The sequence below is a fragment of the Limanda limanda genome, chromosome 8 (assembly GCF_963576545.1).
Source record: "Limanda limanda chromosome 8, fLimLim1.1, whole genome shotgun sequence".
In the NCBI taxonomy this organism is placed as follows: Eukaryota; Metazoa; Chordata; class Actinopteri; order Pleuronectiformes; family Pleuronectidae; genus Limanda; species Limanda limanda.
The window spans coordinates 27,673,996-27,701,975 of NC_083643.1; the positions used below are offsets into that span (position 1 = coordinate 27,673,996).

A 27,980-nucleotide genomic window follows, 5' to 3' on the forward strand; every position below is an offset into this window, starting at 1 on the left:
GAATGATGAAATAAATTTATTGCAAAGATATTTCCATCGGGTCACTTTTGACCCATGTTGTGTATCAAAGGGTTAAGAAAAGGGGCTGTTACTGCTGTTAGAAGTTTATGGTAATGACTGAAGGTGACACAAGATGATAGGCTGTAAAGAATGTTACCAAAGGAAGGGATCTGAATCAAGGAAGGATCGGGTATTGGCTGAGAGTCAAGAAATGTTCTGTTGTTGTGGCTCCAGTGTGTGGTTGGAAATAGCGGATGTGGAGAATCCGTACAGAGAAATCAGAGCCACAGTAGCCTGTGTTACCTGGATTATAGATAAACGCTTGATGAACCAATTCAAGTTTTGCAGCTCATTATTAAAGGACACTGCAATGTGTTCAATGATATGCAGCTTTACTCAAAGCTATAGAGCTGAGAGTAAACGAGGAATGACTTAAACATGCACCTTACTCATTCAGAAATTGTGCATCGATGTTGGACATAAAATTGCACCTCTATGTAAATTGTGGCCCATTAATGGCCCTTGATTTAGAAAAATCCTAGATCCACTACTGTCCTGTACTTTCGGTAATGAGTCTGCTTTGAGGGCCGCAAGACGCTGATTCCCACTGTAGTCTCCAAGTAAATAGACTGCACATAGTAAACTCAGGAAGAAGAGCGTTAACCCACTAAACCAACTTACCTTAAATGTTTTGTATCGGCCTCAACTTTTTGTTAACAGGCAAAATATTTGAAGAAAGGATCTGGACAGTTAAACTCTTTCAAAACTTTTGTCACATTGAAGGAATCTGAGACACTAAAGAAGGTGATAAGTTAAAAAGCCTTGAACATCTCACAGCTTTTAAATATTAAACAATAAAAACATGGCTTCTCATTTTTTCAGCCATTTTGGTCTAAATCAAACACGACATGGTCTTAAGGCTGTTCAATACCTATAGTGGTCATGTGATCAGTATGGAGAGGTGAGCAGTCACATGATAAGCGCAGACAGTCTAAAAGCAACATGACAGATCATATGCAAACAAATCAAAACATGCATAACATCCTAGAAATATTAGGATACCCCATACATACACGTATTTCAACGCACATATTTTTTACATTTTAGATCAGATTAGATTAGATTTGTACAACGAAATGGACTTTTACATCTAATGTGTGCAAATAGTAGGGAGGAAAGTATATATCATTTTTTGTACATTAACATGGCACAAAACACAGATGATAACAGAGCATGATGCTTTTTACTGATAGATGACTGACTGTAAGTGTGTGTGTGTTTGCATGCATGTGTGTGTCCATTTGGTTTTAATATCACATATTATAGACATGTTGTAAAACGTATTGCCCGTGCAGAGATTCTTTTTTGTGATGTGTTGAATTCTAACAGTATTAGTTTATTCACCTCAGCTATTAGTCTGAAGAGATTTTCTCTGGTTTATTGTGAACATTCACTTCTAACATGTAGCCTCTATTATATATTAATATATTATATTGTAACATTAAGTCTATCCCAGTACACTTTTTACAATCAATGTACATTCACACTTCCTGACACTGGTATTGATAATGGCACAGCAAATAGTGATGACCTTAGTCTTGCTAAAATAACAACCACTGGTAACTAGAGAATGTCTGATTATAAACACTTAGAACGCATCTATTAAGTTATATACAGTTAATTCTTATATGTATTATTGTACTCAATTAATGGCTGGGGATGGGGCATAACATAAAGAAAATCTGAATTCAGAATGGAGGAAGAATAATAAATCAATTAGCAGTTTGCCAGCATTCGCCGAATGATCAATGACAGTTGAAAACTAAATGAACCTCATCCTCATTTTTTGCCACTGTCCAATGTCCTGGCAGTGTTCCTGATCTTTTGTTTTATGTCGCATAAAGTGCTAGATTATAACTTTTCTTTATGAGACAAGAGTTCCATGTCAAGTCTCACTTTCCTTTTGTGAACAGTTCCTATGTGCTTCATGTAAAGAGCACTACTTTTAAGGGAATGAGAGGAACCATTGAGATTCTCGCTATCATCTATACCCGTTATTAAAGTCTAATAATAGATCTTTCAACATTTGCTGCTTTGTTTCCAATATAAACCTGAAAGTCTAGAGCCCCTGCAACCACAAAGAAAGGCTCTTGTCACTCCTCAGCACAGCAGGGGGCACTTAACCTTACCTCGCACCCTGTGAATACATACCAAATATGTTTGGCTCTGGCGTCTGTTAGACTCTGTCCATCCATCCATTAGCTGTATTCCTTCTTCTTTGAGGGCAGCGGAGGGAAGGGGCCAGAGCAAATCCCAGCTGGCGTCTACTAGATGGTTCTATACTTAAATAAATCGTTTTTTCTTTTGTTTTTGTTTTTACCTAAGAAATTTGTAGTAATAGCCAAAGTGTCGTACTTGGCAAATAAGAACAGGAAGAATATATGTTGGATGTGATGACAGTCAAAGGCCATGTTGAGCAGGGACATGACATCATTGATTAGCCAATACTCAGTTAGATTCTCAATCCGTCACGCTGGATTGGAAGACATTTACCAGGGGAGCAAGTCTGCAGTTTTCCCATAGTAACACTTGATCTGATTATGGGTGTGGGTATACACATACACACACACACACAAACCTGGATTGACTGAAAATATTTTGTGATGGAACTAGTAATTGCTTACTTGAGAAATCCCACGGTGGCCTTTTAGCTGTGTTTCATTTGTTTAAATGTGTATTTAGTACACTTTTAAAAAAATATTCTTTTTATTTCTCATTTCCTTGCTTGGGTTTGAAAGTCAAACATAGGCTCTTACAGTTAAAAGAAATGTCCTGGACTGACGGTGGAACAATTCCAAAATTCAAAACCACCATCAGTTGGCAGTGGCTCTGGCTTTTTATGCTACAACCTTGCACCCATTTACCCCCCCCCCCCCCTTCCACACATCCTGTTGTTCTGACATTGTTGTCAAAGCTCCTCAAAATCTACAAGTGCCTAATAGCTCTGAGGAATCATGGTGTGCAGCCAAAAATGCCTTTCAGGAGGTCCCTTATTCTCAACGCGGAGAGGAAGTGGTTCACAACGGGCCCGAGGCGGCTTTACAAGGGGCTATTAGAGGCCTGTAGCAGGATGCCTCACAAATCCAATTAGGAAGAGCAGGGACTGGACCTGGACTGTCTGCTGCTGCCTGTCAGTCAGAGCAGAGAGAGCAGGTGTCCAGTTACCAGAGGTTTCAGGGTGTGTGTGTGTGTGTGTGTGTGTGTGTGTGTGTGTGTGTGTGTGTGTGTGTGTGTGTGTGTGTGTGTGTGTGTGTGTGTGTGTGTGTGTGTGTGTGTGTGTGTGTCTGATGGAGCTCAGCTTCAGTGAGTCTTTTATCTGGAGCGTATTTATGTGCATCATGTAAGCTATGTTTTTGTCTACAGTATATAAAATTATACTATTATTTGTCTATACATAGATCTGTGTGTGTGGGTTCCTGTACCTACATCCTTGTGGGGACCATTTTAAGCATAGATCCTAGTACATAGTGAGGACATGTGTGGAAAGTGAGGACATTTTGGCTGCACCTCACTTTTTCAAAGGGCTGTTTAAGGGTTGAGACGTGGTTTTAGGGTTATGTTTAGAATTAGTGTTGGGTTGGGTTTTAAAGGTTAGGGTAAGGGGCCTGGGAATGTATTATGTCAATGAGGGTCCCCACTAACATAGAGGTACAAACATGTGTGTGTGTGTGTGTGTGGGGGGGGGTGCGTGCGTGCGTGCGTGCATGTGTTTGAAGTCCAGCTAAATCTGTTTACAGCCTTCCATTATGGACATAATGGACAAAGAAGCCATGTAGACCACATAACATAAATCATAAGATTTTAAGGCGGAGACAGGTTTAAAGGTTAGGGTAAGGTTAGGTTAAGGGTTAGGGTTAGTCAAGTAGTAAATATGGTTAGGGTTAGAATAGTGTATTAGCCGATTGGCTGATTCACAACTGTGCAGCAAGTGTAACATGGTGAATATTGCAGGCATTATAACCTGACACTTCTTAAGTGTTACATGATATTGCTTTGTGCTAATTATTTAACTAACATAACAAAAGTAAATCGTCCATCTCATACCAACATACACACAAGTGTACAAAGAGTAGAAAAAGAGTTAGAAAAAGTATTGTGTTACTATTGAAGTAAGGGCAGTACAATGTCCTTTAGACAGTTTATTTTAACCAGAGTGGTAAGAGGTGTCCTGAGGAAGGCCCAGCTCAAGTCTGAAGATTTCAAAGGGAAGCTGCAAATTCAGATAAAGTGCTGTCTGAGAGCATGTAGCAGCTCCAGTGAAGGTGAAACCTGTGTTTCAAAGAGCAGCTGTGTTCAGAGGAGAGCGGGTCGTCCTCTATTCAAAGGTCATTGGTTCAATGCCGAAGTGTCCTTGGGCAAGATACTGAACCGCAAAATGCTGTTCTCATAGAGAATGAGTTCCACATATGTGCATTGTATGAATATGTGTGTGAATGGCAATAAACTGTACTGTAAAGAGCTTTGAGTGGTCATCAAGACTAGAAAAGCTCAATATAAATACAAAGCACTTTCCTGTTAAAAATACTGTAACATTTATGGTTTTACCCAATAGATTTTTTATAAAAAGAAGTACTTTTGTTAAATTAAAAAAGTTGAGCAACTTGCCTCTTGGTACAATATGATCTGCAAATATCAATATTCAAATACAATAAAAAACAAAGAATTATAATAACCCAGAAACTTTCATGTGAGTACAATCAAGTAGGCCAAGAAGTGTGGTCTTTAAGTTTGTTTTATATGATTCAATATAATACAAAATATTATGATATAAAAAAGACACTGAATGAAAAAAGAGATAAATGGTTTCATATTTATATTGCAACACTTATCTAGTCTTGATGACCCTCAAAGTTCTTTACAGTACAGTTTTACATTCACCCATACAGTGCATCTATTCGAAGCACTTAGTTATTCTATGGGGGGCAATTCAGGGTTCAGGATCTTGCCCAAGGACACTTCGGCATGCAGATGGGTCAGACTGGGGATCGAACCGCCGACCTTCAGGTTGGAGGACGACCACTCTACCCCTCAGCCACAGCCGCCCTAAAATTATGAAGTTTTTTGATATATCACATTGATTCATTTTCTTAATGTGAGTTTTGTGTGTTATAGTTTAACACTAATTTTGCCTGCTATACATTATAGTATTTATAATATATTTTTGTAGGATTTTATGATGTTTTTCTTTTTTAAGTCTTAACACAGTACAAATCTCAACTCTCATTTCTGACATGTATTGCTGATTTTTGTGTTTAAAGATATTTGAGCTGCAAGGCTTTGCACTCTACATTAATACAACATGCTCAGCTCCATGAAGTTTGCCTTTGCCACAGTCTAATATATATTATTAAATATATTTAGTGACCTCTGAAGAAACTCAACTATCACAGTGAGCCAGGGAGAGGTCTTAAGACAAATATCTGTGCTCATAGGGAAAAAAAGAGGTGATGGACTGTTGGTGAGCTGGTCTATCTGTTCCAGAGCAGGAGAAGAAGAAGTAGAACATCAGTGTTGAGTGATTAGAACAACAACAGTGGGCAGGCAGCAAATGTAGATCTCTGCTGTGGAACATACGTGGCCCATAACTCAGTGTTTCAGCCGCCAGAACTTTTGATCTAGCTCTATTTCTTCATGTCAACAGCTGTGTGTGTGTGTGGGTGTGGGTGTGTGTGTGCATGTATGTGTGAGAGTGCGTTATACAGAGGCCTGTCCTCCCCTGCGTGAGGTAGTGCGGGAAGTAGGGAGGCAGGGGAGGGAAGCTCTTATATTAATGGCTGTGGTTAACCTGGAAGGGTCAAACCCATTGGAGCTGTTGATGGATCTGGTCTGCAGGAGCCCTCTCTCTCTCTCTCTCTCTCTCTCTCTCTCTCTCTCTCTCTCTCTCTCTCTCTCTCTCTCTCTCTCTCTCTCTCTCTCTCTCTCTCTCTCTCTCTGTATCGCACGCACAAACACACACACACTCTTGTCCGCATGCTCCCAGGCCTGGCTGTATGACCATCAGTCCGTGGTCGTCCGGTCACAGATGGCGATGACGTAATTTTCCTTCGGGAAAAAAGATGACTATAAAGAAGCAACGTGGACTTTTAGTTAAGGGCATGTTTATAAAGACAGAGGAAGACGAAAGCATGTCATTTGATGAGGTAAAGCTCAGTGGAACCACATAACAACAGAGTCTTAAGATAGTGAAAAAAGATGACCTCCCGAAACACAATCTGGGAGGTCATCGGCTTTCCCTTGACGATGAATGACTCTGATGGCAACGGCCAGCACAGATATCCACTGTCTTGGCCCTGGTCCCACTAGCGTCTTTTATTACACAAGTCAAATGTTTCTTCTAGGGATGCACCGATATGGAAATTCTTGGCCGATACCGATGTTTAGAACAATAATCTAGCTAGATTCTAGATACTGATATTTGTTTATTTTGTTTTTGTTGTTATTCATTCACCCTTTTGTGCCAGGAAAATAATTAAATCATTATTTAAAAAGTACTATTTTAAATTATTTCAGCCCTTTATCACTCTTAGCTTTTAATGAGCACAAATTCAATCAGATTTATGAAACAATCTTTAGTTTAACTAAACTTTATTTAATGGAGACATATTATGCCCAAGTTGATATGTTTCCTTGGGGTCTTAATGAAATGTCTGTAACATATTTTGGTCAAAATACCACAAGGATAATTTAAAGCAGCACCCTTTTTACCCTGTCTAAAACAGCCCTCCTCAGATTGACCTGTTTTGAGTGTGTGAGTGTACCACCACCAAGGGATATAATCTGAATGCCAGATTGGCAGGCTGCAGAAAGCATAGTGTAACGGTCTGGGTTTATGCTTATGTTTTGTTATGACTTATGTTCAGCTAAGACACTGTGTTAAAGGAGTATTGAGATGTCCTCAGGGTCAGTGAACAGGTCGGGGTGGGGCATGTGACAGTTCTAGACCAATGGGGTGGAGTTGTGTGGGATGACAGGTTCTCATTGGCTGGTTTGTTGGGGGTCAGGGGTGAATGAGGAAGGAAGTGTCGAAGATGGTTGTTGATGTGAGGAGTGTTGGAGAAGGAACAAGGAGTGTGACATGTTCGCGTTGACTTTAATAAAGTTACAAATAAGAGAAGAAGTTCTGTGTCGTCTGTGAGGCGGGGACGTTACAATACCAATGAACGGTCGGCCAATGCCATCGGTGAAAGTCAAGTTTATTATCGATGCGCCGATGGCAGTTAACAAGGCGAATATCGGCGGTTACCGATGTACGGCCGATACATGGTTGCACCAGTAGTTTCTACACACAAAAACACAACTGTGACCATTTTTCTAGGTGTTTTAGGTCCAGCGATCTACATTTGAATGGCTTTTCGGCCATTGTGTTCTGCCTCTTGCTCTCAACACAGCCTGTTTACCTGCAAGCAACCAAAGCCTGTACGTGATTGTTCAAAGAAGAAATGGAGACCAGAAGATTTCCAGACCCAAAATCTTGTTCCTCACCTACAAAACAGATTGTGAATGTAAATATGTTGATTCTTTTTTTTTACAGATAACATTTCCAATATAAAATTCTAAAATTGTGTGTTTTGCCAGCACTCAAGTGCAGTTAAGTCAGGCAAACTAGAACCACTCTGTTGGGGAGAGATCATGGTTGTGGTTAAACAATCCTGTTGACTGCTAGAATGAAAAAGTCAAGACAATGTGTTCACCCAACCACACACACTGAGCATCTGAGGAGCTGGAAAGTGTCACACTCGTCCTGACAGATCTTATTCACAAAAAGCCACAAGAGGTGAGGATCCAAACATACAGTAGGCTGAATGAATGACAGATGCTGACGAGATCCAGTGAGGAATGTTTCCTCAGAAAGGTCGACAGAAATCCACAATAACATTGTGCAATCTTACTGACATTCACTCCATTCACTGACCTAGTTTCAATGGTTGGTTAGGAGGCTGCGGGATTTACTGAAAACTCTTACATGAGTTTCCTCCATTGCCAGTGTTCACTGACCTGCTGACCCCATGCAAGATGTTAGCTTACAATGTGGTATGACAACAAGGTAGTGCAAACTACAGGTACAGTTTGTCACACATTGCATTGCATAATAGTAATGATCACGGTAGTTTTACTACATTGCGAGATCATCAAGAGAGGGACAACAACTAAATCTGTACTTGCAAGCACATGGTTTAATCATGAATAATATCAGGCTTTCAGAGTTGTATTGTACATAATGCCACTGGAGTGAACAAGAGACACACACCAAACATGTATATGGTCTCAAATAAATCCCTGTCTGGCTTGAGTTATCACTTTTTTGAGGAAAATAGTTCCTTTGAGATATGAAAATACTGCTGAATGTACTAATGCTTGTGATGTAGTCAATCTCTATATACTGGAAGTATCTTGTAATTATTACTTATATTATAATATTAAGGCTCTGCAATATACTAGTGACCTGTCCCAGCCTCATGCCCAATGTCAGCTGGCATCGGTTCCAACTCCCTCATGACCCTCAAAGGAAGAAGTAGTGTAGACGATGGCTGGATGGATGGATGGATGGATGGTGCAGACCTAGTCCGAGGCCCAAAAGTCCCCTTATGAAAGCACATTTGAATTCACCAGACCTGGACTTTTATTTTAATCTACAACAAATTGCTCATAAACATCAGTTTGCTTGAAATGCTCGAAATTTCTTTCTGGGAAAATGGTGAAAATGGTGAAAAAAGCCCTATCTCGCAAAGTTCAAGAAAGTCAAAAATAATCCTGGATCTACCCCCTGATCCACATCAGCACCTAAATGTAATGCGCTATTCCCTGACCCATATCACGTCCTTCCACCAAGTTTCATGGTATTCTGTCAGATATTTTTGCATAATCTTGCTTACAAATAAACAAAGACACAAACAAACAGCGAGGAGTGAAAATATGACCTCCTTGGCAGAGTTCAGCCTACAGGATACAGCACATGATAGTAAAAAAATGGACTGGTAAAGTGAAAAAGATGGCGGGGGGAATAAGAGCAAGGAACACCTCCCTGCAACATCGGGGAACACGTCCAACACTGTTTCCATGGACACCTCATGATCAAAGCCTCTCTGTTATGATGCGTGCAGATAACATACTCTGGTTTGTACTTTTGAATAGCAGCAACCAGGAAGTACCCCAAGGAAACAAACTGGTTTCCAAACCAAAGCATCTGACACAAGTTACAGTCGAAATTGAATCAAGCCCACCCTTGGGTTTCCCTGAGATGCTATCCACTGCTGACTCTGATCTCAGAGCAAAACAAAAAGATGACATCAGAGAGGAAACAGGAGAGAAAGAAGAAGACATGCTCCCAATTACAGGACAGTGTCATAGATTAAAGAACAGGGACTGTGTGCCTTTGCAGAGACATGTAGTGGTGGGGCCACATGGAAAAAGCTACCACTGACGAATGAAGAGATTAACTGTGTTTAATGAGATGAGGTGGCCGTTTCCAGGCTATGAGGGTCAGGACTCTTTTTGGACGGATAAGTTTTGTTATACCTTTGTCTCTGTAGTATTCTTATGGTGCGTAACATATAATCAGAACATATCTATATTCATCTGTGTCATTTAGTGATCCATTGATGTGAGCTACACTGTTGCACTAGCTGACACGTTACCTCATGAACATTAGGACTGAATTTGTCTATTAGTCTTCCCCTGCCAATTCATTATTTAGTCCTGTTTATAACCCTTGCTAAAGACTACAGAGGCCTGCCGTGTAATGAGTCTGAGATTGTTTCTTGCAAGGTCTTCAGTAGGTACCAGCGGGTTAGAGCTGTAGACAATGTAGACAGGTCAAACAATTGAAAGACCAGTGAGAATGTTTTTTTTTGGTTGATTCATGGGACTAGCTCACATTAAGAAAAGTAAATGGAAGGAGAGGAATAAGAAATAAACTGATAAACTAATTAACTATTGATCGAAACAAAGAAAAATGTCTCCCTGAGTTGAAGAAGTGAGTCACTGATGTTGTTGATTGATTTTGGGCGTGGTTCATTGGAGGAAGATTCCTCAGGCTCGTTAGAAGGTTGAATCCATTGACAATGTTTAAAAGGAAAATAATATTCCAATTATTGACCTTAGTTAGAGTAAGACATAATTTTGATTATGAAGTTTATAGGACTTGCAAATAGAATTTTCCATTGAGATTCCTGTTTATGTGTTAAAGAGCATAGTGTGATTATGACTCACGTCAACGTTCTTTCTAGTTATTTACACTCCAATAGGACATTAAAATTTGATTACAACATATACATGTCTACGTAATGCCACAACTCAAAATATATTCATTCCATTATTGCTTTTTCCGACATATGACCTTATAATCAGGAAATGCTGTTTAGGTGGCACTGTCTTATTCAGACTATTGGCTTAATTAGGTCAATCTAAATATTGGTGTCCATGTTAGCATTGCTATTGTTGATTTGTTGACACTCAGGAACAAAATGGAATCTCACCGGCCTTACCCTTTAATGTAAACTTCAAAAAATGTGCAGTCATACTGGATTCATTAACAATCATTTATTATGCATTCACCAGATAAATTTATAACACAAAACACTATATTAAAATCTGCCTCCACTGCCTGCGTCTTGTACCTGTGATACAGCACAGAGGCAGACGACAGAGATTACAGAGCTTTGCTGCAAAGCACACAGACACGTTAGTACGTCAATCAGTCTGTCTCATCCTCAGTCCTGAGCTGGAGCGAGGGGGAGAAGGGTGAAGGGCGCAGGGAAAGGAACCTCTTCACAGTGCTATAGAAATCAGGTAGTGGTTCAGGCCCCCTTGCTCTGGATCCACTTTTGCCCACGATGGGAGTGAATCCCACTGGAGCCTTGAGTTTCTCTGTCTTCTCCTGCCTTTCACTTCTTTCTGTCTGAATAAAGAGGAAGCACTGCTGAACAACAGAGAAAGCTTTTTCTTCACAGCTCTCACCTCCTCACATCACCATGGTTCATCGACCGTCTGGTCTGACCAGAGAGTACAACAGTTTTTGCACAGGGCTGTAAAACACTGAAAGAGCATCACCCTGAATGTCTGAAGGATATGAGCCTTGCTTTAGTTAAGCTACATGAAGGTCTAGATTGGAAACTTGATTTGGTATTTTAAGGATAATACCAGTGGGTCGCACTGCAGATCTGCATCACACCAGAAACGCAGCTGATTATCTGTCATATAACATTATGGCTGCATAAATTCCTATCTTGAGATTAGTTCCTGCAGCTTTAAGACTATGCAAATAAAGCATTTTCCACTTGAGGTTTGGATCCAGGTCCTGTTCTGGGTCTATTTCTTGATTCAATGGATAGATTTTGGTTATGCCTTATATAAGATGCAGACCTAATAGTAGGGCAGTATGGTTGTTAAATTGGCCGTATCACTCGCAGTGACATCTAATCTTTAGATGACAAAGGGTCGGTGAGTTGTGGGATTTGTGAGTCACTGAGCTTTTTATATGATTTCAGACTCTGAGCATTTTCAAAAAACTCTCCAGGCACAGAAACCCACAATCACATGGCCCAGGAGATGTTAGCCGTGTGCTCCTTGGCCTTCATGCGAAGCACAGCGATGCTGGACGAGCGCCTCTCGAACTCTGGCTTGGTCTCGAAGGTGTGGTGGCCGTTGGCCGCCGGCGTGAGGAGAGAGTCTGCACTGAAGAAGTTGTTGAGGGATACGTGACCGAACTGGTTCTGCTGATTGGGGAAACCCATGTAGCCATGGTCGGCAGCGCCAGCGGCCGAGCGGGGAGAGTGTGAGTAGGGAGTGACGCAGGGCGGGGAGCCTCGGGGCAGCACGCAGGAGGAGACCACGGAGCCGCCGGAGGCCGGGTTCGGCCACAGGTTGTTGGAGATCTGTTGGGTAAAGAGGGTGTTAGATACGGAGCAGAATGAGTTTCATAGCATGGAGATCTAACACACACTACCATGACTGCTGAAGATCATGAAATACAGTCAAAAGCTCTGGAAAACCCTGTAAACAGATGCTAGTCACACAATATAGATGTAGTTATAAGAACATTTTAGTTCTGCAAAGTTCGCTGAAAATAAAAAACTAAATAAATCTAAATATATCTTATTATTCGTCTCTATTGCAATGTATCGCATTTTAAAGGGGCTACAAACGACACAAATGGAGTAAAATAATTAACATAACATTTACATTATACTGCTCTGGTTATTCAATGTAGTTCCAGCATGCATCTGTTAAAATACAGGAATATTTTGTAAAATGCTTAATTAACAGAAAAAATGTAAATAGGTTGTTCCACCCACAGCATATTTTCTAAACTCTAGTGGTGTCTGTGTGAGCTTTCACTAAGTTTTGGTTTTATTTGCCCAGGTTTTGAGATATGAGTCGATCCATAAACAGTGTCCGGTTACAGAAGAATTGGTCCCAATGAAAACTTCTGACAAATATATGGAATATGTTGTCAAACAGTGACACTTCTTATGAAAAATAAATGTTGCCGTTAAATTATTTTTAATGTTATATGTTTTTAATGCTGCGAGCGCCATATGGAGGCCGAGACTTGAGAGACAAATGAAAGCACAACTGTATTTATGAGTCTACTAATATAGAGGTCAGCGAGGAAATATGTTTTGTTCATATTTAGTTAATGGTTAATATGTTTACATGCACATGCATTTCAATGAATCCAAAGGAATGTCATTCATGTCTCATATTCCTCATTGGAGGCCCATGCAGAGAGCAGACAGGACAGTGAGTACAGAGAGCAGATATAAACCCATCTGGTCAGCACAGTAAACACCACATGGCAGGAGCGTCTCCGCAGAACAGAACAGCATATAAGGTAAAATACACCGATTACTCGGTCACATAATAAATGACCTAATTTCCTCCAATTTCAAGATTTCAATCAAACCGAGAAGACAAGCCCATGTACAGTTAGTGGATGTGATAAGCATGGCAATTAATCTGTTCTTTAAAACTGCATTTGGTCCAATTTAAACCACTGAATCCAGACTTCTTTATTATAATGACTACGTAAAAACCTGCAGCATGTTCAGAGAATACAGAACATGCAAAGGGATATAGACTGAACCAACTGTCCTATGTTGCTATTGTGCAACATAGGACAACACCTTAGTTTACAGAAAAGACCACAAGCCAATTGTGGTTGGATGAAGAGTTTTCTTTTGACAGTGAGATAAACTGACTCCAGCTCAGAAATGTGGCTGTAGCATGAGAAGCAGCTTGGGCCGGTGGAACGTTTCCTATGTGTGCCTTCCTGACAACATGTGTCATTGATCAACTTCAATCTCTACCCAGAGCAACAACAATGGCCAAAACCCTTATAGTAAACAAAAGAAAAAAACAAACTCTTTCAAACTCACAAGAATGCGATCCATGCCCGCTGAGTTAGGGGACACACAAAGACACCCACTCCCCCCACTCAGTTACTCTTAGGGTGCATTCAGTGACAGTAATCTGGATCAGCTGCAGGACAGGGCATGGCTGGTATCCAGGGCCATCTATCAGAAACATGTGTGAGGACAATGAGACAGTCCAGCAGATTCTTTGACCTGCTCTTGGACCAGGCCAAGCACAGGCTCCAACATCCTGTGCATTTCAATTTATGATTCTACTTTTTCTTTTTTCTTCTAAATCAACTCACAAACTGTTTTCTTTAAGCTTGAAATATGAACACACACTGCTGTGAGAAGAGGCTGTCTGCATATTTCCATCCGTGAAAAAAAAAGAAATCAGCACGGGCCTTGACAACACCACAGAGGCCTAATCTCAGTTTGTGATAGACCCAGAGGACGAGCTGACACTCTGCGTCTGGTCTCACCTCATCTTGTACATGACCTTTGTCCAAAGTGCAAGATAAATGTTCAGCCAACATGAAATGTGATATTAGGCCATTCATTCCGCCATGACACCTCGCAGCCTCTCTAATCAGCGTCCAGGCTCTTTTCTGAAGATACGTTTCATAATAAGTGATTAATTGCGCCGCAGTGACAGTTTGGCTGCTTTGTGCAATTTGTTGTGACTCGCACGGGGGGGGGGGGGGGGGGGGGGGGGGGTATCTTAGAGGGGAAAGATCAGTGCAGGCCGCTGTGCGCATTACGCACCACCGGCGTCCCGTCGGCTGCATGTATATATGCTTTTGATGAATGGCTTTCAACTCCATCAGATTTTATTTTTTTTTGAACAGGCTGTAAAAAGTTAACTCCTTGAGAAACGTGGGCTCAAACTCGCCTGTGTGTAGCTGTCGGTCCTCGGTAAAACGGCTAAATCGTAGGTGGCTGCGAAGTGCGTCTTGGCCTGTTGGATCTGCCCGTAGCGCTCCCTCTTCCTCCACTTCGCTCTTCTGTTCTGAAACCACACCTGGTAGGAGAGAGGAAGGAAACATGGAAAATAAAATAAAACAATATCATTTTAAATAATGTGACTTTCCTGCCTAAAATACCTGGTATATTTCTCGAAAAGAAAAAAAAAACATGTTAAATAATGTGTTGAAAAATAAGTGCCGTGGCAATTATTGGAAAATAAATATTTCTGTAATGATGCAGATAAAAAGCAAGTCTTTGGTTAATCTACATATGTGTTTTATCTAATAAAATATGATGAGGTGTTTTCATATCATCTACACCGGGGGATTTATATTTTTACGCACTGCTCCTCATTCCTGTTTTATCTTCTTAAACCTTCCCCTCCTTATCTCACGCTTTGTCGTGTCCAGCAGTGAGACTGAGAGAAAACACTGAGCCCGCTGATGGATGGTACCTGCACTCTGGCCTCCGTTAACTCCGTCCTCATGGCCAGCTGTTCCCTCACGTACACGTCTGGATAGTGCGTTTTCTGGAACACCTTCTCCAGCTCCTCCAGCTGCGCGCTGGTGAACGTGGTCCGGTGTCTCCTCTTCTTGCTGCTGGACACGTTACTGTCGCACTTGTCCGCCATGTCGTCCAAGTCCGTCTTCTCCTGCCCGCTGGTCACCGGGGACGCGCGCAGGGTGCAACAACTGTCCATGGACCTGCCGAGGTCCGAGTGCAAAGTGTCCTCGTCCGTTTTTGGCACACCGTAACTGGCTGGAGAGAACAGGTGACAAATAAGTCAGAAATATTTCTTATATTTTATTTCAGCATTTGTTAACTACAGTTTAGTGCAAAACAATGATTCAAGGATCCGAGTAAATAAAGTGTGGACTGCACGAATACATTTCTATCCCTCCCCAATACACTCTAAGTCCATTTTCATAATTTTAAGTATACACAAAATTCAATAAGACATAAGACAAATGCATAAAATAATTTCAAGAATAATGACATCTAAGGAGTATATCTGAATTTGAATTACGCATTTGAAAGGTTTTGGACAAAACCAAAATAGAAAGATGATAAATGTTATCAAATGTAACTTATTTTTTCCAGCTCTGGTACTGATGGAGATCCTCTCAAAGCACAGGGATGATGCACAGAAAGTCAGTCACACAACACAAAGTTGTTACGCACCGTTTTGGTCTCCGCAGGGCGATGAGCGGTGTTCGCCGCTCTGGAGCCCGAAGGCCTGCGCGCACTTCGCGGAGGACTTGGTGAAGTACTGCGCGCTGTCCAGGCTCTCCATGACCTGGTCCATGTAGTAATCGCTGGCCTTCATCCCTTGACTTTTCAAGGCAAACTTATCCTCCATGTACTCCATCATCTCAACCGGGATCCACTCTGCTTGAATCTGATGTCACCATTAAAGAAGACGCTCTAATCGCGCGAAGATTAGCGGAGCGGTGCTTTGTGATGCAATAATTTGCCAATGGAGTTGATTTGCTGTGTGTTGAAGGCAGAACGTTTTTATAGCCCCGAAGAGAATGAGAGTCTTAAAGGAGAACCCTGTCCTCCTCCTCCTCCTCCTCCTCCGTGGATGTGAACCAGCAGCCAACTCCTCCCACGACCCCAATCCAAACCAGATACAAGTTAGAAGTGAATCTATAGACCCACAACGACTCTGAGAGGAAACAATCACAAGTCACTATAATGTACAACATGTTTACACATCCAGAATGAGCCCATCATTTATCTACAGCTTGGACCTGGGTCTGAGAAAACCTGCCCACTTCATCCCTGTGTCTGAAGTAAAGGTCGCTGCTCTCTCCACACACACACGTCCATTTAAGACTATTTAACCTGGCTGCTTTCAAAATAACTGAACAGCAATATTTTCTAAAATTCACGTAAAGTTAGGCGCAAAATCACATTTTACTTTAATGATTAATATGTTATATCTACGTTGAGACTCTTTTCTGAATCTGAGTGATTTGCTCAACTTTGTACTTCGAACGCCCAAAGGCGTCATGTCACTATATAACCATTTATATTTCTTCTAGAAAATAAAATAAATCTGAACTTTTCATAGAAAAAAACGGACAAAAAAGGAATTTTGTTTTTTTATTAATTAACAGCACAAGTGCGTAAAAGCTAATCCGTTCACATTAGCTACATAACAGCTTACATAAAAAAAGTATGGCTGCCCAATTTTATTTTAATTTTTTTAAGAAATTGTAGAAATGACACCAATTCTAACTTACTCCCTAATACAATTCAATCGATATTAACGGTTACACGCTTGCTTCATTCCGAGTTAAATAACGGGATTATTAATTCCTGACTATTTTTTAAAAAATTACATATTTAAAATCCAGCTTTACACGTTATTTTTGCTGTAAGGTTCAGTGTGTCACTAACTATTTATTACTTACTGCTGGGTTGAGTTGCGACAGATTAAAAAAGTGAATGATTGAATGTAAATCTAATGTCGGCGCAGTTCGATACTTGCTCTCATGTCAGCCACCATCTGCAGATTATTATGCTTTATATGAAATTAACGTTTTGAGTCAAATGTTTGCCGAATCATCGATATGTTTTTTCAAAGAGAACCAGACATGATTGTAAATTTATTTTATTTTTAAACGAGGACAAACTTAAACATACAGTAAAAACCAGGCTCTGCCTGTTGGTCAATAAAAGCCTCGATGCATCTTCCTGAACTCTGTCGCTTTATTCTTTAAAATGTGAAATACATGAAATCAAATGAGGATTTAATATTTGACATTCATGGTTCCTGTAGAAGACGTGTTGACCTTTTCTTGCTTTTCAAGTAAAGAGCAAACATTCCTCTGGTGCAGGGAAGTTGAGTTTCATTGAACCCATGCAGACTCCCCGGAGCAGACCGGACTCAACAGGGAGGTTTTTCTTCTAAAAAAGGACAGGAAGTGGGCTTCTTCTATTTCTTCTTATTGGTGGAATTATGTTACCACTAACCAAAGCCCATCTCCACATCTCCACCCTGGGCCACCCCACCTGCCACGCACACCATGCGTTGCTTTGGTTCGCTCTGGGGTCAGTGGCAGTTACCTGGGGCTGCACACTGCCACGGGAGAAAATATAAAAATAAATAGAGGTGCTCTTAGTAGCAGGGGGGGGGGGTCCTGTTGGGCTTCTAAGATGACCTCGCGCACCGGCTCACGCTGAGGAGAAAATGTGAAAAGTTCACTGTGGTCTGGTGGACGTTTGGCGGCAGACTCCTGCCACAATAGATGCTGGGACCGGTTTGTAGAGCTGGATGGATCGGTCACCTCCAGGCCATGAAGTCTTTCAGTGCTGCAGCCAAAATGTCAGGTGAGCCACCTGGAAAGACCTACGGATTCATTTCTAATGAAAAAACATCCACTGCCAGTTTGTTATTATATTGTGTATGTGTAGCACTCATCGTGGTCAAAATAAATATGATTGAACTGAACTAATTATCATTCATTTTAGTCTTGATGTGACTGAACAGAGTCCAACGCGACCAAACCAGGGCTGAGAGGCCAAAATGTGCCACTTCAGAAGGCAAGAGCATGACATCATGATGCCTGAAGCTCTCCAGGGTCTAATTTAATCCGTCAAAATGTCTTCCAAGTTGGGCCAGCTATGAAACACAAAATCGAACCGAGTTTATATTCCCCAAAAGCACAACATTCTGAGAAGGTTGTGAATGTCATCAGAATCTGCACATTAGGCTCAGGAAGCTGAACATCAAAATATCAAAAAAAGTTAAAGCTGCAGTTTGGGCTTCCAGAGATTGTTTGTTTGTCCTTTGTTATTTTTCAATGGAGTTGGACATTCCTGATCATCAGGATTATGAAACTAGTTAAATTAATCCAGACTACAGACTAAAGCAACATTATGATTAAAATACAATGAGTTTGAAGATTTTTTTCATAAAACCACTTAAAAAGTTTAAAAAGGTTTTACAGGTACAACATCAACAGAGCACCTAGCAACAATCAAGACAGGCACACATGATCTATTTGCATATTTAAGCAATTTTAAATACAATCAAATCATCACCACTAAAAACATCTAAAAGCTTATTTAAGTGGATTTTAATATTTATTCAATCTAAAGGTGAAAATGGTTCAGATGACAATCATCAAAAGAAGCATGTTTACACAAAGAACAACAGCGAACAACTGTAACAAGCTGCTCAAGCACAAACAATATAATATAATGTTTATTGAGTCCAGTAACAAAAAGAAAATGATTAGCATTTAAAAAAAGAAAATTAGACAAACCTGGAGATATTTTTGCTCCTGACAATAGAAGCTAAAATAAATCATGCCACTGATAAATTATTTTGAATGAATAAAAAGATGACTGTATTATGAAAAAGTTAGAGATCAATGTGTGTTTAGATTTACAATTGCTAATGTACATTTTAGATGATTATGTTATATATGTACAATGTATTAAATATGTGTGTACATAAATGTCCTCTGTATATTGTCTTACTAGTGATTTTTTTCCACCTTCACCTCTGTCAAATATAATAAAAATCTGATTCCCTGAAGTTGAAGCTTCAGGGAAGCTTCAACTTTTACCAGAATCCTGTTAAAAACTGTTTCTGATTAGTTTATTCCAAATTTCTTTTTCAATTGGTTAACAATTTTCAGGAAAAATTTGGAATTTTTCTATGAGTTAGGTTTATTTTACATCCTTGGATATTTACAGTGCTGAGACTAAGGAAAGCTTTACACAATACTTCCATATTCCAAACCTAATAACTTTGTAACTCTCTTTATGATTTACCCTTCATATGAATGATAAATACACCATCACTAGAACTTCAGACCAGCTTCAGTACCACAGCCACATTTCCTTCAGTATATCAGTCAGCCTGCACAGAAGCTCTGCAGTGTGTTGATTATATATAGTACTATAAGTCTTTTTTGCACATAAGTGTGAACGAGAGGAAATCCTACAAAATTTAAATATATTTGTCCCATTTTTAGTCCATTTAAGGCAAAAAAATTATACATATTATTAAACATATATATATTTCATGCAAGACATGTTGCTTTGTGTTTTAGGAATGTTGTTTTCCCCCCCAAGGTAGCTCACAGTTTCCATTAATTTACACAGGATATAAAAAAGAATTATAACATCATTGAAACATGCCTGTGTTCATTTTTCCATAGCTACATTATTGTTGTAATGTAATGTTAATATAACGTTGACAAACATTAACGCCACTTTCACTGGGATTTATTACACAACTCAAGAAAGTCCCATGGGTCTGCTGATTCATTTTCAAACACATTGAACTGAATTGAAACTAAAACTTGTCTACAAAAAACCATGTCCCAAAAAATAAAACCGTACATTATCCATTCCAAACTGTTCAGGTGAAGTAAACAGAAGTCTATAGGACACATGAAGCTGAAACTTGCAAAGACACTGTTAAAGTCCTTTAATGCATTTGAAGACATCACATGGAGCGATGTGGATACTGAACCTCTCTCTGCCAGACTCCATTTGACAACGTTAGCTGACTTGAGGTCAGGCTGGCAGCGCAGTCTGAGCTGAGAGCAACATTCTTCATCTTATCTAAATGTGTGGTGCAGCACTCATTTCACCAGGCAACGCATTTTGGATGTCTTAGGTTACATATAATTTACCCATAATCCAAAACTTTAATGATGGCTGGTGGATGACGTTGATGTTTAACAATATCATTTCAGAAGCAGTAGTCGAAGAAGAGGAGTCGGAGTCTGGTAGATCTGAACCTTGTGACACGATGTGTTTTAATGTCACCTGTCTGATCATGTTTTATATGCAAAAACAATCTGAATTTTCCAGTTGTACGTTGTACAGCTGTATAATGACAGTCTGAAGACAGACACCCCCACTCACTCACTGTCCCCCGCGGGGGTTGACGAATCAGTCTCCGCCTGAGGGAAGACCGTCCTCTTGGGTTTCACAACAGCCTCCAAGTGGGAAAGACCACCACATCTCTGGCATACGCCACTCTCCGAGACACAAATCCCCATCAGCTCGAGTACAGTCATAACACACCCTCCAGACATGTGTAAGTGAAAGATAGAAGAAAAATAAATACAGAGACATGCTGGAGAGATATGCATTTCCTGCCAGGGAGCCACTCCGCAGCTCAGACTATTTGTTTTGACATTAATTAAGTTATCATTTCTAGGCAGCCGACCAGCGAGGAACCTCTGAGCCTGAGGTTCACCACCTCCGGTGGGGCAGTGTTTGTGAACCGACGCCTTAATTCAAATACACAGAAAAGGTCGTTATAATCAACGGTTGAAAATAAAGAAAACAGTCTTCTAATTCCAACACCAATGTTTGTGTTTGGCTCATAAAAGCAGTAATTTCATGGCTGCTGTTGGTAAGCAGGAGCTAAACATATCCACAGAATGGAGAAATTGCACAGATTTCTGGCCTTTATTAAAGTTTGCTCTTAAGGGAGAGGAGAAGTAGAAAAGGCACATCTCTTCCCATGGTTACAAACTATATTTACCGTCGAGAGAGAATATCAGTGCAGAGACAACAGTTCAGAAACAGGAATCCACAGGTACTTCACGTCCTGGTTCTTATTTCCTGCCATCATTTGCATATGGAGCGTGTCATTCGTTGAAGGTTTATGACTTTGCTCCATGTGTTTCGGTGCTGGTTGGCTGCAGTCACATTCAGGTCCTGATACTTGAGCAGAATCACCGTAAGAAAAGGGCCTGAGGATATTTGGGCTGTTCTGGCTCCTATTGGTCTTAATTAATATCCAGGAGAGGGAGCCCATGTTTTCAGCTGAGTTTAAAAGAACCAGCTGCAGAGGGGATTCAGCACAGGTGATAAAATAACATCATACATCAAACTAAAGAAATTTGTCTTCATGGAAGAAAGAAATAACCATTTAACGCTCCTAATAAAGTCCTAACAAAGATTTATTTAATAACTTAAGACATCAAATTTGTATCAAAGGCAGCACGGCCCTGAGCAATTCTGATGCACATAGATTTTGCTTTTGAAAATGCTGCAAGATGTACAAGATGCACATCTACATATATGCACATCCTTGCTGTATAGGAGTTATAGTTAAATCTACTTTAAATGGTGCTGTGTCGGGGCAGGAACACAAATAGATGTCGTTGTCGTGGAGTTGGTGTTCTACTTGTACACTCTGTCCCTTTTCTTCCCTCCTCCCCAGCCGCCGCTCAGCTGCACTGGATTGTCTCGGAAGGAGATGCGTTCCTTTCTTGATGGAGCAGACTGGACGCGCTGTGGAGATGGAACCTCTTTTCCTAGACACAAATATCGAAGTGGGACACATCAATATTTCACATGTACAATGAGCAGTGTGAAATCAACCTATCAGTCTTCAAATAGAAATCGATGATATTCTTTAGTTGAAGGCACTGCTTAGCTTCCTAGCACTGCACTTAAAAAATGTAATAAAGGTTGAATAAAATAAAATAGGTTTCTATGGTAACTTCTGTTTGTCAGAATGGTAGTGTAACAATTTTGTATTATACACCTGAGAATTTCTTCCAAGAACCAACTCACAAGGAGGAGCGAATAGAATTCAAGAAATTCTTACTATCTCCTGGGAAACTAGGAGTCCGCTTCAAGTCTCAAATTCCAAGAACAGAATGATAAAAGGCGCTGTCGATACTACACATATACAAAGAAGTTTGGTGACTAAAATGTAAAAGTTCAAAACAAACAGCCGGAATGAGATTTTGAAGAAACGACTTTTCTTTCTATAATATAACTATAATGCAGAAACGTCTTCCTTCAGGACACAACTGTAGCTTTAGTCAGTCGATAAAGTGTGTGCCTGTGGTCTCTGGCTCAGCGGACAGTAAAGACTTAAGCGTGAGCAGATAGGTTTTGTGTTTGTGTGCGCCGGCTCCCCGGGGCACTGGTGCGATGTATCACAGCCCCGTCCATTTCACCTGGGGATCAGTACAAAGCTTTTCAAACACACAGAACAAAGGCGGTGCTTCTACCGGGCATGATGCATTCCACGTGTAGAGCCCAGGCCTTCAGTCTCCATGGCCAAACCACACAGGGAGCCAAACAGTGGGGAGAGCTCTGGGGGAGGCGGGGGGCCCGGGACGCTTCTCAGGTACTGGCCCAGCTCTAAATATCTTCACAGCTGGCACACTGTATAGAATATGCCTCCACTCATGAGTCAGACCTAATCGCTGCTCTCTCGTTTTTGATTTAACTCACGTTCCATGGTGTGACGCTGTGATTTTCCCTCTCTCGTAGTTTGCGTAATATAGTTCCAAGATAGCCCACCACAGTCCTCCGTGTTTATTTTCAGAAATTTCTCTCCAGCTGTGGAGGCTGAATTTAGTTTATTAAAGACTTTTGTCCAATTATCTGTTCTAAATCAGAAACAGAACCCCAAACCCCCGATGCACATGTTGCTAATTTTACTGCGAGCTCTGCAGCCATGTTATTAAACGTACAGAGATAAAGAAATGGCCACACGTTTGAATCAACCGCTGTGACCAAACAAATTGTTTTTCGATCATTTTACTCCTATTATCATTGAGCGTTGCACACAATTGAGGGAGCAGATATGCAACTTAAGCGGTTTCCTCTGCACACGTAATGAAAATATTTTGTGAGCCTGGAAACGCATTTTATGGCACCGTCCCAGCAAGTGGTGAGTATCGTATTGCAACAGGTTATAGAGTATTTATGAAGTCTTTACTGCAATGGCGAATGAAGTGAACCCTCCAACTTTAAACCTGCACTTTGATGTGCGTGTCCCTTCCACTCTTTTACTGTCTCATACAGACTGAGTATAAAGATGCCACACTCTTTTTTTCCTGATTTAACCCAAGTTAATTAAATTAGGTTCCTGGGAGTTGAACTGGAGCACCACATAGATCATTAGATGTCGTTTCCATGTTTATGAAATATCTAATTGGCTTTTTGAAAAATGCTCCGGCCTTACACATACATTCATATTTCAATTTGCCCTATGCAATTGGTGATTTTATGGGTTCAGACAAAGCGGCTTTCTCTCTCCAGCACTGAGCTCCTGAGCAGAACAACAGTCTGTCTGCGTAGCACGACGACGTTCGCTCAAGCTTCCACCTCGTGGATATCATTTTGGAAATTATCATCGGAATCCAATTTGGCTTCGTTAACGGGGACAGGGCTCCCCCTTCACTCGGATTCCTGGGCTTGTTTAATGTGATCATCTGCTGTCAGCCCGTCAGTAGCATCTTTGTCACTCAAACTCCTGAGCACTGCTTCTCCTGACAGAAGGGCCAGTCATTCTTCACTGAAAGGACGGATTTTTTTTTTCTTCCTGCCCGTTTCCTGTCAGAAGAGAAATTCACGGCACCCTGTCCCCGGCCCGACCTTGTTGCACCCCACGCCCTCTTCCCTCCCGTCCCACAGCAGCCGACCAGTGGACTCAGTCTAGGCTGAATAAGCAGCCGTCTTTATCCCTGGCTATGTGCACTCAGGTCTGTGTGACCTGAGACCTGCCTGTGCGAGTGTGCAAACACTGAAACATCTGTACACACGTGTACTAAATGTAAATGTACTGCATACGCACATGTATGCTTCTCTTACGTTGTGGAAGATGGAGCAAGAAACTGCTCAGAAAGTGTAACTGCATCTACACCTCTTTATGTAGCAGTAACTAGAAATTGTGCATTTGCTTTACCAACGACTGGCTGATGACATATATATAAATAGACACATATTATATACACACAGTATTTATATTTTAAATATATACTGATACATTTATAAATGTGTATGCACTAGGTACAGTTGTTTTCCTTTAGAGTTGGCTTAGAAAGAAATCATCTTTTATGTTACTCTTTGTAGTATGAAAGAGTTCCACATATATATACATGCATGTATGTATGTTTAAATTTTTTTTTCCTAATTTCTTGAAAAATCTATAAAACCTGACCTGCCCTTTAATGACATAAAATGTCTCTATAATCCTTTCTATTTGTACAATAAGTGACAGAAGTGATTTACTATGAAGGCATGATTGTCCTGACTTTCAGAACATTCTAGGAAAATACATGTGTTCTTTGGATTCTGTTCAATGTTTGGTGTAAAATTGCCAGTAACACATTGATCTCTGGTAGAAAATGGCTATGAAATTTACAAGACTTACTTGCATGACCCAAAGAGTTGCTGCAAGGATAATTTCTCTCTTTGCAGGGTTGGGCAAGTAAACTGCTGCTGGCCCACACTCCACTGGCGTGATGTAGACGTTCAGCGCGTGCTAGGTCAGCCTGCGCACACAACACGCAGAGACACACACACACACACATTAAAGAGGCCCAAAATGACACGTCTCACGCAAGCAGTCCAGTATTTTGAAAAACATTCAACAGGCAGCGGCTCTGCAGTTTGAACATATCTAAGAAACAGGAGGAAGAGGGCGGCTCCTCCAGCCAGTGATCATAACTCAAAGTGCTGTATAGCGGCACAGGGAGACCTGCGGCTTCTGACTTCAAAGGCCTTACGAGCATCAGGATCGTTCTCGGGTTCAGACAAACTGCTCCACAGTGACACTAGGATTTCGGCGAGTGAAATAAAGAAATTGCAGCCAGTTGATCCAATTGAAGGTGTCACTGTGGAGCTAAACCTCCGACTCACCCCCCCCCCCCGTCCCCACATTTCCTCCTTTAAATCGAAGCTGATGAGACAGGCTCCAGGAGAGGGAACCTACAACGCGTTTGATGACTGTGACTGGCAAAAGTAAATACTGCATACCTTCACATGCATGCAACTGCCCCCCCCCTACACAGAAATTATTCAAATAAAGATTCAAAGCACAGGGGTAAAGGGGGGGGGGGGTCTGTACTCACCACCAGCTGCACTCTGCCTCCACTCAGAACGACTGAGCTGATCTCTGGTAGGAAATGTTCACTGAGAATAAGGCACAAAATGTGTTCAGGGCTATTAGTGCTCTGTGAATTTAGAAATAAGTTCCCCCATCTTAAAGTCTAAGCATCAAAATATCATACAACTAGGGTGGAACTCAGGAGACTGCATATCTATTCCAAGGCCCCAAAATGAAGACACATTTTAATTCACTAGATCCAGATTTTAATTTGGATCGCCACCAAATTACACTCACTCATGAATATACCTAAACTATGCCTGATTATTTCATCAAGATGAAATCATATTGTTGGGAGAGAAAAAAGAAAATGTAACATCCTTGGCAGAAGTTGAGAAACAGTGAATTCATGAATGATAATGTTAATATTTTAAGTATTTAAGGGCAGTGGGCAGCACATGCCTCAATGCTCAGTGCCTCAGAGATAGAAAGTTAGATTGATTCAATACACAGTGATTATACTCAAGTGTCATTATCTATTTTATTATTTCATTAATTTGCCCCTGGACATTTAAAGAAATGCCCAGGCGCAAAAAAGCTAAACGAAATCCACGAGCTCTTAAAAAATACCTCACTTGGATGTTTGACCTTCACTGTGAAGACTCATGTAAGTTAAAGACTTCAATGTTTTGCATGTTTAACTTTGTTTTGTGTTGTGTACATCACAACATGTCTGGTAGCCAATCACGGCCCGATATTTAACGTATACAAGTGTGATGAATGCGTGTCAAGATCTGCACTTTAAATGAAGTAGTGAGTATGAACACTATGCATTGTCATGACTTCTGGATTATTAAGTGAGGGAAAAGTTTTTTTTTTTTTTTTTTTTAAAGAGGTATCTGAACTTTATTGTGGAGAAATCCAATCATCTTTGTAGTTTAACAGTGATGGAATCTCATTAAAAGATCAATTACAGAAATAAAAAGCTAACTACCCCCACTGGTATCAAGCCATGGAAATGTTTTGGATTTCTGAGATATCTCACGTCTTTGATATTTCTTGTTGCTGGATTAGATTATACTGGATAATCCACTGACCTTGCTCCAAATCACAGACATATCAGAACTTGGTCAGATTAAGCCAAAGCTACGTGCATGGCTCGATCCAAAAGAAGAAAACGAAATTTGGTCAAGTTACCTTTTAAAGAAACATATGTAGACATTGACCTGACATTGAGCAGCTCACCTCTCTGTGTCCCTGTTAGACTGGGTGTGCAGCCACTGCTGAGCTCGTTCCTGCTTCACTTGCTCCGTCTCCTCCGTCTGCTGAAGCTCCAGCTTTGCTCTGCACACTGCACTCGACAGAAAACATCAAATAAATGTCACAGGCAATTTTCTTCCCCCTCCAATGTTTTTTGTGTCAGTTACGTAACATTCTTGATGACAATCGTGGCAAAGAATGAACATGTTGCTTAATCTGTAAAAACTGGGGTGAAGATGGCACCTTTCTAAATGACAGGGAGCGTAATCAATACCGCAGTGAAAGACTTGTGTTAACAGATGTTCACCGAAGTACGAGCTCAACAAATAAACAGCTCGTGGGCCTGATCTTCAGCAACACTTGACGTGTTTCACTGTAATTACAGCCGTCAGAGCTCCCAGTCCTGGCAGACAACAGTGGTCAAACCTCCAAGTATGTTTTGGGGTAATGTGGTATACTTGTTTGGAGGACTATGTAATACGGGATCATTTAAAGTTGCTGAGAGATGAAATGAGTTGTGTATCAATATTTGTTGGGTCTTGTGGTTCATTGTAAAAATGGAACCCAAGCAACAACCCAACAGTTTGTTAAAGACAGAAATCAGACAGGCATCTGATTGATGAGTTATGCCGGAATTCCATAATAAGGTCGTATTTCAAAATAAACATTTATGTTGCTGAGACAGTAATGCTGCTGTGGTTGGTGTACACTGATAATGACTTTTGACAGCCCAATGCTGGAATTAATGATGCATTTACTTAAGACACTGACTTGCTTCTGCTGATCTGTAAAAAAGGAGGGGAAAGCTATACAGTTTTCATGGGTTAATTGAGAAGCGCCACTAAAAACGTCAAGTGATAGATGCGTTCCCCTCAGGGCAGCAAAGGCCAGGAAATGGCTACTTGCACTTCCCAAAGCTGATAATACACAGAGAGACGAGGGGTAGGTGATTCAGAAGAAAAAAACTAAACCCACAGAAGAATTGAGTTTTTAAATAAAAACTTATACTGTATACCTAAATTTGCTATAAAGGCTGAGAGAAGTTTGAAATCCCTGCATGTATCACACAATTACACTGTGTGTATTTGTACATAAATATACAAGCTCAATTATTTATTTTTTTTAAGTTTGCATTTATGTTGCAATCCACTGGAATAAAGAGACTCTCTTCTCGTTTCCCCTCTGAACCCTCCACGGAAAAAAACCCTCCTGACCCCCTCCAACCTCCTGAATCCCCCTCTCGTTCTCCTCCAGGACATCAGAAGGGGGCCTGTAGGAGTCACGCCTGTTAAGAGGGGCTCTTAAGCACATTAAGCGATCTCATCTCCACTGAGGTGGGGAGAACTCTGACTTAATATCAGAGAGTTGGAGAGGAGGAGGGTAGAGGCTTTGGCCCACAGCAAACAAGAGGTGATACACAGAGCTGGGACTTTGGAGCCTCCTCCCCTCCAACGCCACTGCAGAGACACACACACAGAGTCGGACCAGGACCTGTGATCTCTATT

At 40.8% G+C, this 27,980-nt stretch overlaps 2 protein-coding genes across 2 annotated transcripts in view; both read right to left on the bottom strand.

Moving 5' to 3' along the window:
* Positions 1–11,591: 11,591 nt before the first annotated feature.
* On the bottom strand, positions 11,592–15,750 carry alx1 (ALX homeobox 1). Its single transcript, XM_061075810.1, has 4 exons — positions 15,561–15,750; positions 14,833–15,137; positions 14,305–14,433; positions 11,592–11,933 (listed from the first exon to the last, which is right to left on the bottom strand). Exons 1-4 carry the CDS (start codon positions 15,748–15,750, stop codon positions 11,592–11,594), a joined length of 966 nt encoding a protein of 321 aa, XP_060931793.1.
* Positions 15,751–21,336: 5,586 nt separating this feature from the next.
* Positions 21,337–27,980, bottom strand: part of lrriq1 (leucine-rich repeats and IQ motif containing 1) — a 34,978-nt gene continuing 28,334 nt past the window's right edge. The window contains exons 23-26 of the mRNA XM_061077292.1: positions 26,461–26,566; positions 25,241–25,301; positions 24,541–24,661; positions 21,337–21,679 (exon numbers count right to left, since the gene is read on the bottom strand). Of these exons, the coding sequence (XP_060933275.1) occupies positions 21,546–21,679; positions 24,541–24,661; positions 25,241–25,301; positions 26,461–26,566 (422 nt within the window). The 3' untranslated portion in view covers positions 21,337–21,545. The remainder of the gene's footprint in view (positions 21,680–24,540; positions 24,662–25,240; positions 25,302–26,460; positions 26,567–27,980) is intronic.

Bases quoted from the DNA above. Each gene is read 5' to 3' on its own strand.
- alx1 (XM_061075810.1), bottom strand. From the start codon at position 15,750: ATGATGGAGTACATGGAGGATAAGTTTGCCTTGAAAAGTCAAGGGATG. The intron at 15,138-15,560 runs GTGCGTAACAAC...TGTTCTCTCCAG, and splicing joins GCCCTGCGGAGACCAAAACG to CCAGTTACGGTGTGCCAAAA. The intron at 11,934-14,304 runs GCGAGTTTGAGC...TTTACCCAACAG, and splicing joins GGACCGACAGCTACACACAG to ATCTCCAACAACCTGTGGCC.